A 17,696-nucleotide genomic window follows, 5' to 3' on the forward strand; every position below is an offset into this window, starting at 1 on the left:
CCGAAATTTATTAGTTTGGTCCCGTGTTTCCTTTCCTTTGCAACATAACGTCTTTTCTTCTCACTTTCCGTTACTGTAGTCAGTCTCCCACATTTCATTCACGTCCTCCATTTTCAAATGTGTATTCCACAATGCCTTGCACGAATGAGGAAAGCCCACCACGTGATGCATGACGTCATATCTTGAATTGGGTCATGGTGACGCAATTATCTCATTATCTCTAGCCGCTTTATCCTGTTCTACAGGGTCGCAGGCAAGCTGGAGCCTATCCCAGCTGACTACGGGCGAAAGGCGGGGTACACCCTGGACAAGTCGCCAGGTCATCACAGGGCTGACACATAGACACAGACAACCATTCACACTCACATTCACACCTACGGTCAATTTAGAGTCACCAGTTAACCTAACCTGCATGTCTTTGGACTGTGGGGGAAACCGGAGCACCTGGAGGAAACCCACGCGGACACGGGAAGAACATGCAAACTCCGCACAGAAAGGCCCTCGCCGGCCACGGGGCTCGAACCCGGACCTTCTTGCTGTGAGGCAACAGCGCTAACCACTACACCACCGTGCCACCCGGTGACGCAATTTAAAAAAAAAAAAAGAGAGAATTTAGGGCCACGTGGCCCTGAATTCATTCATTCATTGTTCCATTAAAAAAAAAAGCTGAAAGTTTGTGATTTGAATTCAGTAGCTTTCGGTCCACTAAACAAAAATAACTGGGTGTCAGGAAAAATTATTTTTATGACCTAAACTTGAAAAATCTGGAAAAAAGACAGTCTACCTTTAATCTTAGACCTCCCAGTTAGTGGCTGCAAAGCAGCCCTGGTTACACCCTAACGCATTTTCTGAATAGCTTCTGAATGTCTTTTGATCATAATCCAAAACCTGTAATACAACATTGGTCAGTAAAGCATCCTGCTTAAATGCTGGGAGATCATAGAAAGTTATTTTATCACTGGGATTTAATGGAAGCGAAACACACACACACGCACAAAAAAAAAGTAATAGGGAAAGACAAAGAGGGTGAGCATTTCACTTTGATGTAGCATCAATGCAAAAGCATACTTTCCCTGAATGCCTCATCCCTCCTGAAGATGTTCAAGTTAACAAAGCCAACTTCTAAGTCCAAGAGTGACAATTTAAAGGAACAAACCAGGGGCTCTTATGTTGTTGGGCCATTTTATTGTACTGATTTGCATTCACTTGCCCCTTAGAGAAAAGAGTCACTGCAAGTCAATGCAAAGTTACTCTGACTGATTATCTTTCATATACGTAATGAATCAGTTCTATCCTGATGAAAGTGGTCTCTTCCAAGTTGAACCCCACCCCCATAGACTGATTTTATGAGGATTGTGTCAATTATATGGTATGGCCTTCACACTCAACAGATCTCAATCCAGTTCTATACCCATGGGTGATTTTGGACGAACACGCAAGACATCTTTTGGAAGAACAGTGATTTTCCCTTCTAGTTCCAGACATCTACAAAATCCATGTCAAGGTGCAATGATGCCATTTTGGCAGCTCATGATGGCCCAAAACCTTACTAAATACACACATATTGTTGCTGGGTTATTTTTTTTAAGCACAATTCTCATCGGTCTGAATGTGTCTCATGCTATGTAACAGGGTTAAAGGGCCACTTCTGGAATTTTCACCAGACCCCTCATTTACTTAATTTATTTTTAACATGTAATGTACCTATAACAGCTTTATCAACATGCATCCATTATTTGTAACCGCTTATCCTGTTCTACAGGGTCACGGGCAAGCTGGAGCCTATCCCAGCTGACTATGGGCGAGAGGCGGGGTACACCCTGGACAAGTCGCCAGATCATTGCAGGGCTGACACATAGAGACAAACAACCATTCACACTCACATTCACACCTATGGTCAATTTAGAGCCACCAATTAGCCTAACCTGCATGTCTTTGGACTGTGGGGGAAACCGGAGCACCCGGAGGAAACCCACGCAAACATGGGGAGAACATGCAAACTCCACACAGAAAGGCCCTCGCCGGCCGCTGGGCTCGAACCCAGAACCTTCTTGCTGTGAGGCGACAGTGCTAACCACTACACCACCGTTTACCAACATGCAGGTATGTGAAATGACAAAGCTTTAACAATGAGGGTGGGGAGGAATTACTGTAATACCAAATTTTAGAAGAAAAATGCAATATTTAAATTTTGGGGGGAATTACTGGCTACATTTAAACTGAGATTATTATTTTTAAGGAAGAGGCTGTACTGCCCTGTGTTTAAAACATTCAAGGACTAAGTCAGGGGTGAAGCGGGTGTTTATAAAAGACAAAATGCAGGTCTGTTCGATGTCTTATTTAAGAGAGACAATATATAACATCACAAAGAAAAAGAGTAAAAGGAGAAAGAGACAGGATCAAACAGATTAAAAACTGCACAGTACTCTGAGCAATAACAACAACCAGAAGTCTTTTATACTGTATACAGTTTCTTAGCCTATTACAGCCTACTGTGCATCTGTACTGCAAGTTCAAGCAGCCCCATCTCATCACAAAAGAATGATACTGAACTGTGCTTCAGATAAATGGAATTCCTGTGGTTTATAACGGCTATGCCAAAAACATAACTGCTCGGTTTTGTTCATGGGTGTGTGCGTATATAAAACACACAGCAAGTTGTACTGTCAAATTACACAGATATGAATAATATTAGTCAATAACTGAATGCAATTGAATACAAGATGCATCTTTTCTGTTAGCTTCATTAGCCCCATAGTGTAAAACTGAAACCATAACTGCCAGAGACCACCATATCTTGACTAAAGCAATTCTGGCCCTTAAAAAAAAAAAAAAGGGATACATTAAGATTATTCACAAAATAAATATCTCTAAAAGACACATCAAAGCGATGGCAAACTGGAGTGCTTCAGTACAGACTTCATGGTACTACAACCCCAATTCCAAAAAAGTTGGGACAAAGTACAAATTGTAAATAAAAACAGAATGCAACAATTTACAGATCTCAAAAACTGATATTGTATTCACAATAGAACATAGACAACATATCAAATGTCGAAAGTGAGACATTTTGAAATTTCATGCCAAATATTGGCTCATTTGAAATTTCATGACAGCAACACATCTCAAAAAAGTTGGGACAGGGGCAATAAGAGACTGGAAAAGTTAAAGGTACAAAAAAGGAACAGCTGGAGGACCAAATTGCAACTCATTAGGTCAACTGGCAATAGGTCATTAACATGACTGGGTATAAAAAGAGCATCTTGGAGTGGCAGCAGCTCTCAGAAGTAAAGATGGGAAGAGGATCACCAATCCCCATAATTCTGCACCAACAAATATCAGAAAGGAGTTCAACAGTGTAAAATTGCAAAGAGTTTGAATATATCCTCATCTACCGTGCATAATATCATCAAAAGATTCAGAGACTCTGGAAGAATCTCTGTGCGTAAGGGTCAAGGCTGGAAAACCATACTGGGTGCCCGTGATCTTCGGGCCCTTAGACGGCACTGCATCACATACAGGCATGCTTCTGTATTGGAAATCACAAAATGGGCTCAGGAATATTTCCAGAGAACATTATCTGTGAACACAATTCACCGTGCCATCCGCCGTTGCCAGCTAAAACTCTATAGTTCAAAGAAGAAGCCGTATCCAAACGTGATCCAGGAGCGCAGACGTCTTCTCTGGGCCAAGGCTCATTTAAAATGGACTGTGGCAAAGTGGAAAACTGTTCTGTGGTCAGACGAATCAAAATTTGAAGTTCTTAATGGAAATCAGGGACGCCGTGTCATTCGGACTAAAGAGGAGAAGGACGACCCGAGTTGTTATCAGCGCTCAGTTCAGAAGCCTGCATCTCTGATGGTATGGGGTTGCATTAGTGCGTGTGGCATGGGCAGCTTACACATCTGGAAAGACACCATCAATGCTGAAAGGTATATCCAGGTTCTAGAGCAACATATGCTCCCATCCAGATGACGTCTCTTTCAGGGAAGACCTTGCATTTTCCAACATGACAATGCCAAACCACATACTGCATCAATTACAGCATCATGACTGCGTAGAAGAAGGGTCCGGGTACTGAACTGGCCAGCCTGCAGTCCAGATCTTTCACCCATAGAAAACATTTGGCGCACCATAAAGTGGAAGATACGACAAAAAAAGACCTGAGACAGTTGAGCAACTAGAATCCTACATTAGACAAGAATGGGTTAACATTCCTATCCCTAAACTTGAGCAACTTGTCTCCTCAGTCCCCAGACGTTTACAGACTGTTGTAAAGAGAAAAGGGGATGTCTCACAGTGGTAAACATGGCCTTGTCCCAACTTTTTTGAGATGTGTTGTTGTCATGAAATTTAAAATCACCTAATTTTTCTCTTTAAATGATACATTTTCTCAGTTTAAACATTTGATATGTCATCTATGTTCTATTCTGAATAAAATATGGAATTTTGAAACTTCCACATCATTGCATTCCATTTTTATTTACAGTTTGTACTTTGTCCCAACTTTTTTGGAATCGGGGTTGTAAAAAAAGAAATTATTTTTAGCCATACTTGCCAAATCGAGCAAGTTTCACATGATCATGAAGGCTGGATGTTCTGAATACTGAGTAGAACTGTCACAGAACTCTGCAAGTAACCTCAGCTTTCTGCTTGAAGTGGGCACAAGACTAGTTTGCACCTTAGGAGAACCTTCCAAGTTTGTTGACACATTAATGCTTACACCTAGGAAACTATTCAACAGCTGAAAATGTCTTTTTACTTATCTGGAGTACTTTCCAGTGATCCCCTACTACGGCACATCACGTCACTTATTACTTCTAATTTCATCAATTTCTATTTTCGCATTTTATATTTTTTGATTATGTCTTTAACTAATGTACTATTATCATTCATCCTAATGATGGTCTGCTTTACTTCACTGATAACTATTTAGCCTGTTGAACAACAGTTACAGAGGTCTTATGTACATGTTACATCAATAACCAACTCTATCTCTTGTGCTTGAGCAAATGATACAGTCTCTAAAATGGTTCTAACCCTACCAGCTCAAACAAATTAAAGCCAATAGTCTGCCAACAAAGTGCACAGTACTCTTTGATTCCAAATCTATTATAAGTGAAGGTGGGTGGCACAATGGTGTAGTGGTTAGCACTGTCGCTTCGCTGCAAGAAGGTCCTGGGTTCGAGCCCAGTGGCTGATGGGGGCCTTTCTGTGTGGAGTTTGCATGTTCTCCCCGTGTCTGCGTGGGTTTCCTCCGGGTGCTCCGGTTTCCCCCACAGTCCAAAGACATGCAGGTTAGGTTAACTGGTGACTCTAAATTGACCGTAGGTGTGAATGTGAGTGTGAATGGTTGTCTGTGTCTATGTGTCAGCCCTGTGATGACCTGGCGACTTGTCCAGGGTGTACCCCGCCTTTCGCCCGTAGTCAGCTGGGATAGGCTCCAGCTTGCCTGCGACCCTGTAGAAGGATAAAGCAGCTAGAGATAATGAGATGAGATGAGTCTGCCAACAGAGCGCACAGCGTTCTTTGATTCCAAATCTATTATAAGTGAAGGTGGGTGGCACAATGGTGTAGTGGTTAGCACGGTCACTTCGCTGCAAGAAGGTTCTGGGTTCGAGCCCAGTGGCTGATGGGGACCTTTCTGTGTGGAGTTTGCATGTTCTCCCCGTGTCTGTGTGGGTTTTCTCCGGGTGCTCCGGTTTCCCCCACAGTCCAAAGACATGCAGGTTAGGTTAACTGGTGGCTCTAAATTGACCGCAGGTGTGAATGTGAGTTTGAATGATTGTATGTGTCACCCTGCGATGATCTAGCGACTTGTCCAGGGTGTACCCCGCCTCTCGCCAATAGTCAGCTGGGATAGGCTCCAGCTTGCCCGCGACCCTGCACAGGATAAGCGGTTATGGATAGTGAGTGAAGTAAGTGAAGGTAATAAACTTTCTAGTAGCTCCATACTGACCTCTATTGGCCAACAAAATGAAGAACAACAGAACTCCAGGAATATAAATCTAAAAGGTAAACAAAAAAAGCAATCGGAGAGCAGAGACCTCCGCCAAGAATCCTTTAAAAAAATCCAGGATCCAGAAGATGATCCGGATCACTACCAAAATTTAATGGATTGTTACTTGTGCCCAGTCACACCTCTGGAAAAATTTCAGAGCAATCCGTTCATAACTTTTTCCGTAAAGTTGCTAACAGACAAACCAACAAACAAACAAACCAACGCTACCGAAAACATAACCTCCTTGGCAGAGGTAAAAAAGGATGATTGGATGGAGTGGGAAACATTTATAATTTTCTTACTGAATGCATTTCAAAGTATGGCAGTCTGCTTTACACTAGATTAGATTATTACTGCTCTAGATAGCAGGTTCTGTCTTTTGATCTGATTAAATTATGCCATCAAAATAAACAGAAAAATCAAGACAGTGGCACCATTTACAAATAGATAGCTGTAAATAACTGACCATGGAGACCAGTCAATTCATATGAAGGTACCATGTTACTTTTTGGGTCAGAGTACATCAGTGCAAAGATTTCACCATTTGAATAAATGACTGCAGCGTTTTGTTATTCCCTTATAATACGATTCACATACCTGGATCCAAATGACTGAAGGTTCCAATGATAAAATCCAGAGTAGATACAGCAAGAATGGCCAACAGGACCAGCTGCAGCCGGACAATCCACTTTACTCCGGCCAGGTTAATCCCAAGCAGGGCCAGAAGGACAGCCACAGAGATCCCCCGGACAGCCCACACACTCTGCACGGTCATTAATTCGGCTATGGACTCCGCAAAGCCAGTGATGTACATGGCTCCAGCCACACACTGAGAACAAGATCACCATGTGTGAAAAACATTGCTACTATTGCTTGTATGTAGGTCTGCCACCAAGATCGTCCTACCTGCCCGAACACATAGAGGAGTCCTACAGTCCCTCCGACTCTTCCTCCAAGAACCATGGAGATCATGGAATATACGCCACCATTGCCAACAGTACACCGCTCACACACCCCTATACCCGACATAACTGTCACCAGAGCAACCAGCACAACCAGTGACACCAGAAGCATGCCCAGCAACACCCCAGTGTTACCCTGAAACAAAGGTTCAGATTAGTTTGTTTGCCACAACTTAAGACAATCAGTTTTTTCTGTTCAAACATCACTACCCCTCCCAAAAAAAAGAAAGAAGCCAACTAATATTTTATTTATCCATTGTACCACCATTCACTGATGAGACCTAAAAATGGTTCCCAGTGAATGCAAATTTACCAGATACATGGCCAGAGAGGCTGGGGGTGGGGTGCATTTATTTACGGTCAGTTATGGTCCAATAGTCATTATTACATGTCCATGGTAAGTAGTTTTAAAAACCCTTTACTCTGGACAAAATGTAAACCCAAAAGCAGTGGAAAAGATGCATTTTCTCCCCCACCCCACATTAATTTAAATATTTTGAAGCTGGGACAGCAAATTAATAGTAGATATATGGTTTCCCCCATCAACTGTTCAAAGTATCAAAATCACTCACAACAAGCCATCCAGTGCGGAGAAAAAGCACTACTCCAAAAATGTTGATCATGCATGTGGTGAAGACACCATCCCAGGTGCCGAACAGGACAGGCTCCCACACAAACAGTTTTGCCTTCCACCATGGCTGAACGTTCATCGGAGAGCCCTGCATAGGAATACAAAGCCACACCGCCTCAGAAATACAGTAAAGGTACAAACGAAAAACTGTACTTTTCCTTGTTGCTAGGGTGATACCATCAAAAGTACATCTTTTATACCTTTCCGAAGCATCTTTCACCTGACTGCTCATTAAAAAGTTCACCACATGCACCTTCCCAGGTAAAATATACCTGCTAAAAGGTACAACCCCAAATCAGAAAAAGTTCGTGCAGTATGAAAAATGCACATTTACAAAAAGAAAGCAGCAATTTCCAAATTTACTTTGACTTGTATTTCATTGCAGACAGTATTAATCCAAAATATTTCATGCCTTGTCTGCTCAACTTCATTTAATTTGTTGATCTACATTTCATTCCTGTATTTCAGGCCTGCAACATATTCCAAACAAAGTTGGGATGAGGGCAATTTAGGGCTAGTAATGAGGTAAAAATTAAAATTGATGTGATTTGAAACAAGTGATTGTAATCATAAATTGGTACAAAATCAGTATCCAGGAAAGGCCTAGTATTTGATTAGCTCCAGTTTGTCAACAAACGCATGAGAAAATTATTGAAATGTTTAAAAACGACATTCCTCAAAAAAAAAAAAAAAAGATAGGAAGGAATTTGGATATTTCACTCTATATGGTGCATATTATTATTAAAGGATTCAAGGAATCTGGAGGAATTTCAGTGTGTAAAGGGCAAGGGCACAAGCCTAAGCTGAACACCCTTGATCTCCAATCCCTCAGATGGGACTGCATCAAGAACAGGCATTTATCCACAAATGCCAGTTAAAACTTTACTGTAAAACAAAGGAAGCCTCATGTTAACTGTGTCCATAAGGACCATTAACTTCTCTGGGCTCAGAGACATCTGGGATGGACTCTCACACCGTGGAAACATGTATTGTGGTCAGACAAACCAGTATTCCAGGTCTTTTGTAGGAAATAGATGCTATGTGCTCTAGACCAAAGACAAAAAGGACCATCCAGACTCTTATCAGCAACAAGTCCAAAAGCCAGGGTCTGTCATGGTATGGTGTTGTGCTAGTGCCTTTGGTAAAGGTAACTTACAATTCTGTGATGGCAGCATTAATGCAGAAAAGTACAGTGAGATTTTGGTGCAACATATGCTGCCTTCAAGACATTTTTTTCCAGGGATACCCATGCATCTTTCAACAAGACAATGCAAAACCACATTCTGCACACCTTAGAAAGGCATGGCTGCGGAAGAAGAGTGTACCTATCCCCGACAGAGAATGTGTGCCAATTTTGAAATGAAAAATATGACAACCACCCCATACTGCTGCACATCTTAAGACGTGTTTACAGGAAGACTGGAACAAAATAACACCCAAAACATTTAATCACTTGGTGTCTTCAGTCCCTAAACATTCCATTCCAACTTTTTCTGATTTGGGGTTATACAAGATATAGTAACCTTAATGGTACTAGCCCATTGACAAGGAAAAGTACAGTTGGTACCTTTATTTCTACAAGTTATATTATACATAAAAAGTCCTAGGCACCCTATTTTTTTTTAGTACAAACTTTGTTATGGATTTTTATTTTATGACTTTTCTATATTATCAAAGTCAGTACAAAAACATTTTAGATTTCCAAAAATTAGTTTTCCAGCACAAAATTAAATACCATATTAAAAAAAAAAGTTTGTCAGTAAAGAAAACATCATATTACATACAAGACTACTTTTCAGACCAAAAAAAAAAGGCTGCTGGGTTTTGCCACAAAAATAAGAAAGAAGTGCGACAAAGTCTATAGAAGGACCTGTGGCTGGTTCTACAAAATGCTCAGGAAAACATACGAGCTACTTTTTTCATTAAACTGCACAAATTGTTCCCAAGACTATTTTTAAGCAAAGAGCTGTCACACCAAATTCTGACTTTGTTTCATCTATTACTGTTTACTGCTCTTTATGTTGTTGTTTTTCAACGTAGAAACATTTATTTTGAAGCCATTTTCCTCTACAGCATTTCTTTGCACGTGTCAGAGAATAACAAGGATTGATTAGCTATCAGTTTTAGACCATACTAGGTGGCTGCTGCTTCTTCTTTTCTATTTTAAAAAGCAGTCCTGTCCTTGCTGTCTGAACAGATGAGTCACTGGCTTTCTCCAAACAAAGATTAAAGACCTACTTCTTCACCAAACACTTGAATAAGCATTGGCATACATTTATTACGAGTCTGTTGACTTGTGGGTTTCCTTTTCTTGCTGTAACTAACTTATAAGTTCCCTCTAACAGGGTTTCAGAGCATCTACCACCGCAGAGTCCACAGGAGAGTTGCCTCCATCCTCAAAGACCCCACCCACCCCCCAGCATGGACTGTTCACACTAGTACCCTCAGGCCAGAGGTACAGAAGTGTGAAATGTAAGACTGTCAGACTAAAGAACTCTTTCTTTCCCGCCACCATCAGATTCCTGAACAGCAGACAGGAGTCTATAACCATGGACTACCTCCCTGTAAACTCTCTGACTGTTTACATTTGTTTGCACCTTACTGCCCTTTTTGCTGCTACGTCCGATCACTGCCTTATTTTTGTATTACACTACATTTACGGGCGGCACGGTGGTGTAGTGGTTAGCGCTGTCGCCTCACAGCAAGAAGGTCCGGGTTCGAGCCCAGCGGCTGGCGAGGGCCTTTCTGTGCGGAGTTTGCATGTTCTCCCCGTGTCCGCGTGGGTTTCCTCCAGGTGCTCCGGTTTCCCCCCACAGTCCAAAGACATGCAGGTTAGGTTAACTGGTGACTCTAAATTGACCGTAGGTGTGAATGTGAGTGTGAATGGTTGTCTGTGTCTATGTGTCAGCCCTGTGATGACCTGGCGACTTGTCCAGGGTGTACCCCGCCTTTCGCCCGTAGTCAGCTGGGATAGGCTCCAGCTTGCCTGCGACCCTGTAGAACAGGATAAAGCGGCTAGAGATAATGAGATGAGATGATGAGATAATGAGATGAGACTACATTTACCTTTATTTTGTACTATACTGGGTGCTTTTTTTTTGCACTATATTGCCTTTACTTTGCATTATTTCTTCCACCTATTTATTTATTTGTAATTGGCATTCATGGTGGACAGCAAACTAAGAATTTCATTGTTCAAGATGACATGTCCTTACTGTGTATATGACAATAAACACTTTGAACTTGAAATTTAGGACCTGTATTCTTACACCCTGGCCTAGTGAACAGGCATAAGGATATCCAGATGTGTGCTAAATGCTCATCTCATCTCATTATCTCTAGCTGCTTTATCCTGTTCTACAGGGTCGCAGGCAAGCTGGAGCCTATCCCAGCTGACTACGGGCAAAAGATGGGGTACACCCTGGACAAGTCGCCAGGTCATCACAGGGCTGACACATAGACACAGACAACCATTCACACTCACATTCACACCTACGGTCAATTTAGAGTCACCAGTTAACCTAACCTGCATGTCTTTGGACTGTGGGGGAAACCGAAGCACCCAGAGGAAACCCACGAAGACACGGGGAGAACATGCAAACTCCGCACAGAAAGACCCTTGCCGTCCACGGGGCTTGAACCCGGACCTTCTTGCTGTGAGGCGACAGTGCTAACCACTACACCACTGTGCTGTGCCTAATTTGATAGATAAATGTAAATTAAAAATAACAAATAGCAAAAACTACCTGGGCATTTTCATGAAATAACTCTTGAACATGTGAGCTCATGTTGTTTCAACAGTGTAGCATTTTCCTCATAAGAAGCTCAGATATAGGTTTTCACTAGGCACTTCACCACCTGTAAACACAGAGGAGGGAAAGAAAATATCTCAGTGAACCTGCTGGAAACTTTTCAGCAGAGGATTAAAACTCAGTCTGTTTTAGCATGCAAGTGCTCAGCATTAGGAAGGAGTTAAAGCAGTTAAGCTATTAATTAACAACAAGAACATACTGTACACAGCTACAGATTATTATTATTATTTTGTATAAAATCTTGTTGATAGCTATAACGAATTAATATAATCTATTACACATCCTGTGCAAAAAGTAAACCCGTTTCCTTCAGGGTTAAAAAGACTACAGCGCCAGCGAGTAAAACTTAAACAATAACAGCTGCTTTTAAAGTTAAAAATTTAATGGATGCCTGACTGAGATAAACATCAAATAGCCTACTAGAACTTACCTGCTGGTCCCGGATACAACAGGTGTGCAAGTTTGTATCATAGGCGCGCGCATGCGCGTACGGTATGTATGTGTGTGTGAAGTACTTGAAAAGGAAATGTTTTGTTTTCCTGAAGCAGTGACTTGAACTTCATGTTGCTTCCTCGTTCCACCGGTCACTAGGGTTGTTTTACAATCAGGGTCCGCAAGCTAAAAATCACATTTAACACTTATTGTCTTCAATATCAAAAGGCTTGACTAAATAAACTTGGTTGTTTATTGTAGCCCTGTGATAGCTCTATTTACCATGCAAAAAAAAATTGGTGATAACGTTATTTTTGGTGAATGTATGTCATATTTAGCAAAATTACTCGTGTCATTTAGAAAAAGTGCTTTTTTGACCACAGGTACAGTTAGGTCCATATATATTTGGACACTAACAATTTTTTTTTACCTGTTTACTGAAACATATTCAAGTTATAGTTATATAATGGACATGGACATAAAGTCCAGACTTTCAGCTTTCATTTGAGGGTATCCACATTAAAATTGGATGAAGGGTTTAGGAGTTTCAGCTCCTTAACATGTGCCACCCTGTTTTTAAAGGGACCAAAAGTAATTGGACAATTGACTCAAAGGCTATTTCATGGGCAGGTGTGGGCAATTCCTTCGTTATGTCATTCTCAATTAAGCAGATAAAAGGCCTGGAGTTGATTTGAGGTGTGGTGCTTGCATTTGGAAGGTTTTGCTGTGAAGAAAACATGCGGTCAAAGGAGCTCTCCATGCAGGTGAAACAAGCCATCCTTAAGCTGCGAAAACAGAAAAAAACCATCCGAGAAATTGCTACAATATTAGGAGTGGCAAAATCTACAGTTTGGTACATCCTGAGAAAGAAAGAAAGAAAGCACTGGTGAACTCATCAATGCAAAAAGACCTGGACGCCCACAGAAGACAACAGTGGTGGATGATAGCAGAATAATTTCCATGGTGAAGAGAAACCCCTTCACAACAGCCAACCAAGTGAACAACACTCTCTAGGAGGTAGGCGTATCAATATCCAAATCTACCATAAAGAGAAGACTGTATGAAAGTAAATACAGAGGGTTCATTGCACGGTGCAAGCCACTCATAAGCCTCAAGAATAAAAAGTCTAGATTGGACTTTGCTAAAAAACATCTAAAAAAGCCAGTACAGTTCTGGAAGAACATTCTTTGGACAGATGAAACCAAGATCAACCAAAATGATGGAAAGAAAAAAGTATGGTGAAGGCGTGGTACAGCTCATGATCCAAAGCATACCACATCATCTGTAAAACACGGCGGAGGCAGTGTGATGGCTTGGGCATGCATGACTGCCAGTGGCACTGGGTCACTAGTGTTTATTGATGATGTGACACAGGACAGAAGCAGCCGGATGAATTCTGAGGTATTCAGAGACATACTGTGTGCTCAAATCCAGCCAAATGCAGCCAAACTGATTGATCGGCGTTTCATAATACAGCTGGACAATGACCCAAAACATAAAGCCAAAGCAACCCAGAAGTTTATTAAAGCAAAGAAGTGGAGGGGGCGTTGTGGCTCGGGTGGATGGGGCGCCGTGCTGTGGATCCGGGGACCCGGGTTCGGTTCCGACCCAGGGTCGTTTCCCGGTCCCTCCCCGTCTCTCTCTCCCACTCGTTTCCTGTCTCTGCGCTGTCCTATCCAATGGGGGTGAAAAAAAGCCCCCCCCCAAAAAAAATCTTTAAAGCAAAGAAGTGGAATATTCTTGAATGGCCAAGTCAGTCACCTGATCTCAACCCAATTGAGCATGCATTTCACTTGTTAAAGACTAAACTTCAGACAGAAAGGCCCACAAACAAACAGCAACTGAAAACCGCTGCAGTAAAGGCCTGGCAGAGCATTAAAAAGGAGGAACCACAGCGTCTGGTGATGTCCATGAGTTCAAGACTTCAGGCAGTCATTGCCAACAAAGGGTTTTCAACCAAGTATTAGAAATGAGCATTTTATTTACAATTATTTAATTTGTCCAATTACTTTTGAGCCCCTGAAATGAAGGGATTGTGTTTTAAAAAATGCTTTACGGTAGTTCCTCACATTTTTTTATGCAATCATTTTGTTCAACCCACTGAATTAAAGCTGAAAGTCTGAACTTCAACTGCATCTGAATTCTTTTGTTCAAAATTAGTTATGGTAATGTACAGAACCAAAATTAGAAAAATGTTGTCTCTGTCCAAATATTTATGGACCTAACTGTAGCTCCAAAAGGGATGCACTTAAATCATTCTTTATACCATAAAACAAATATTTGGTTCCATATCATTGGAAACATAGTTAAGTTTTAATGTTGAATGCCAGTAAGTTTTCAGACTATTTTGATCAAATTAGTATGTAATTGTGTCAAAAAAAAAGTCCTCTCTGAGACAGCTAATTTTTCAATATAAAATAACATATCTAAAATTATTTTCATCCTAAAATGTGGTCAAGATATTGGGACATAAATATTAGAGACAACTAACACAAAGTTTACAGCCTTATATTTAAAAGCACTATGGAAGTAGTGGATTCTGAATTGTCAAAAAAAAAGTCCTCTCCGAGAATCACTTCATTTGTTTCTCCCATCTTATAGCAGATTACACAAAACTACCATAAACATATGTCAAAAAATTACCTGAAATCTGTTCTTTAACTTGTCCTTCACTTAAAAACTGGTACAAGAACCAGTTTGAATCAATTTGAATTTTGGACCCCTGTGACACAAACTTTGTACCCTGATTGTAAAACAACCCATATGAGTTCACGTCTCTAGTTTCTTCTGAGGCACAGTCACCTCAGGACAGACACAAACATGTGAAACATGAAATGACCTTCATGAAATATTTACTTACACATTCTGTTTTCAGGACGTTAATCCGTACCTCAGGCTATACCTCCATACCCAAAATATTCCAAACATAGGCTCCTAAATACATAGTTTTAGTCTCAGCTATGTTGTGGTATTGCTGCTAACAGCTTGTGTCATGGCTTTCACTCCTAAAATATCTTAATGCAACGTGTGCAGTAGTGACACGTCCTTAAACAAATGTTTGAGCTAGGAAATGATAAAGGTGTGCTGACAGCATGAAACGCCTCAACACTTCTCCATTAGCGGTGATATGTTACAACAAAGATAAACAACTAGGAGTGAGAATACTGAGTACCAATAATCCAATCAAATATCACACCCCTGAAGGAAGAGGGCATCATAATCCAATTAAATTATTGGATTGAATTAGAGGATGGTGTAGTGGTTAGCACTGTCGCCTCACAGCAAGAAGGTTCTGGGTTCGAGCCCGGTGGCCAACGGGGGCCTTTCTGTGTGGAGTTTGCATGTTGTCCCCGTGGGTTTCCTCCGGGTGCTCCGGTTTCCCTCACAGCCCAAAGACGTGCAAGTTAGGTTAATTGGTGGCTCTAAATTGACCGTGAGTGTGAATGGTTGTTTGTGTCTATGTGTCAGCCCTGTGATGACCTGGCGACTTGTCCAGGATGTACCCCGCCTCTCGGCCATAGTCAGCTGGGATAGGCTCCAGCTTGCCCATGACCCTGTAGAACAGAATAAGCAGCTACAGATAATGAATGGATGGATTGATTTAATTGGAGGACGGCATAGTGGTGTAGTGGTTAGCACTGTCACCTCACAGCAAGAAGGTTCTGGGTTCGAGCCCAGTGGCTGACAGGGGCCTTTCTGTGTGGAGCTTGTGTGTTGTCTGTGTGGGTTTCCCCCACAGTTCAAAGACATGCAGGTTAGGCTAATCGGTGGCTCTAAATTGATCATAGGTGTGAATGGTTGTTTGTCTCTATGTGTCAGCCCTGCAATGACCTGGCAACTTGTCCAGGGTGTACCCCGCCTCTTGCCCATTAGTCAGCTGGGATAGGCTCCAGCTTGCCTGTGACCCTGCACAGGGTAAGTGGTTATGGATAATGGATGGATTGTTGGATTAAATTTGGGGGGGGGTGTCACTGTAAAGGTGGTGCTCCATCTAAAAAGAAACTAAATAAAACATGCTCTTTGTGATTGCTTTGAAAATGACATACCTATACCTACACATGGGCCCCATGGTGGTGTAGTGATTAGCACTGATGCCTCATGGCAAGAAAGTTCTGGGTTCAAGCCCAGTGACTGATGGGGGCCTTTCTGTGTGGAGTTTCTGTATGGGTTTCCACAGGGTGCTCCTTTTTTCCCCACAGTCCAAAGACATGCGGTTAGGTTAACTGGCTACTCTAAATTGCTCAAAGGTGTGAACGGTTGAGAGGAGAAAACCTCTAAAATAATTCAGTAGAAGGCAATGGGAAACCACTACTGTAATTCTTCCCTCATAATTTCGATGGCTGAAGCTGTCAGAACAGACCCGCTATCAGGCAGAACACTAAAGAGACAGCAAGATACACACAAACAGTACTCATTCACAGATTTTTCTGCATTTTGATTATTTTCTACATTGCAGAACAATACTGAAGACATCAAAACTATGAAATAACCTCATCTCATCTCATCTCATCTCATTATCTCTAGATGCTTTATCCTGTTCTACAGGGTCGCAGGCAAGCTGGAGCCTATCCCAGCTGACTATGGGCGAAAGGCAGGGTACACCCTGGACAAGTCGCCAGGTCATCACAGGGCTGACACATAGACACAGACAACCATTCACACTCACATTCACACCTACGGTCAATTTAGAGTCACCAGTTAACCTAACCTGCATGTCTTTGGACTGTGGGGGAAACCGGAGCACCCGGAGGAAACCCACGCGGACACGGGGAGAACATGCAAACTCCGCACAGAAAGGCCCTCGCTGGCCACGGGGCTCGAACCCGGACCTTCTTGCTGTGAGGCGACAGCACTAACCACTACACCACCGTGCCACCCATGAAATAACCTATGTAACAATTATATGGTATGCTATTGGCATTATTGTAACCAGCTTCATGAGGTAGTCTTCTGGAATGCTCTTCAGTTAACAGGGGCATTTGAGGCTCAAAGGTTAAGGCTCTGGGTTACTGATCTGAAGGTCATGGGTTCAAACCCCAGCACTGAAAGCTGCCACTGTTGGGCCCTTGAGCAAGGCCTTTAACCCTCTCTGCTCCAGGAGCACTGTGTCATGTACCCCCTTGTTGTACGTTGCCTAAGTACCTTGTCAAAAGTTAATTAATTGAATTTCCTCATTTCTTGATATGTTTGAGATCATCAAACAGTAAATTGTAAAAATACAGTAAATAGCTCTATTCTACAACTGTAATAATCCATATCATGTCAAGAACCACTCAACTAAATAAAGAGAAATGACAGTCCATCATAACTTTAAGACATGTGTCTTTTAATTAATAAAAAATATAGATAGATAGATAGATAGATAGATAGATACTTTAGTTGAATTTGGCAGTGTTGATTTTCAAGCAGGGGCTTCTTTCTTGGACAGCAGCCTCTCTGTCCGTGGTGATGTAAAACTCACTTGACTGTCGTCAGTTTTCCAGCAGCTTCCAGCTCATGGCAGGCCTGTACCTTGCTGGTTCCTGGGTTCTTCCTGGCCATCTGAACCAATTTCTTCTCAGCTGTGGCTATGTCTCCCTGTAACTTGTACTTGCATACAGTTGTTTGAAGTGATAATCTTTTAATCTGCAGTTGTTTAGAAATGTCTCCAAGAGACATTCCTGAGTTGTGTAAATCTATGGCCCTCTTTCTCTGATCTGCACTGAGCTCCTTGGACTATCCCACTATATGTACCGTATGTTCATCAATTCAATGAGCGCTGTCAAACAAAACCTTTTTTATTGGCACAAAGAAGCTACCAGCTGTAGTCAATCATGATCACTCATAGGAATTTAAGAGACCTTGGCCTTGACAATAAA

The 17,696-nt window shown here is 41.8% G+C and overlaps 1 protein-coding gene across 4 annotated transcripts in view; it reads right to left on the reverse strand.

Moving 5' to 3' along the window:
- slc12a8 (solute carrier family 12 member 8) overlaps positions 1-14,837 on the reverse strand; it is a 31,052-nt gene extending 16,215 nt beyond the window's left edge. For 3 of the 4 annotated variants that reach the window (XR_009655389.1, XM_060930216.1, XM_060930218.1), the window contains exons 1-5: positions 14,699-14,837; positions 11,341-11,452; positions 7,536-7,682; positions 6,908-7,099; positions 6,599-6,830 (exon numbers count right to left, since the gene is read on the reverse strand). Coding sequence is in view for 3 of the 4 variants with exons in the window: in XM_060930216.1 (XP_060786199.1) it covers positions 6,599-6,830; positions 6,908-7,099; positions 7,536-7,682; positions 11,341-11,382 (613 nt within the window). In the remaining variant the exon portion in view is untranslated. Of the gene's footprint in view, positions 1-6,598; positions 6,831-6,907; positions 7,100-7,535; positions 7,683-11,340; positions 11,453-11,836; positions 11,906-14,698 lie in introns of those variants that run through there. The other variant, XM_060930217.1, reaches the window with a different exon arrangement.
- Between the last annotated feature and the right edge of the window lie 2,859 nt (positions 14,838-17,696).

Source organism: Neoarius graeffei, chromosome 9 (genome assembly GCF_027579695.1).
Source record: "Neoarius graeffei isolate fNeoGra1 chromosome 9, fNeoGra1.pri, whole genome shotgun sequence".
Classification (NCBI taxonomy): Eukaryota; Metazoa; Chordata; class Actinopteri; order Siluriformes; family Ariidae; genus Neoarius; species Neoarius graeffei.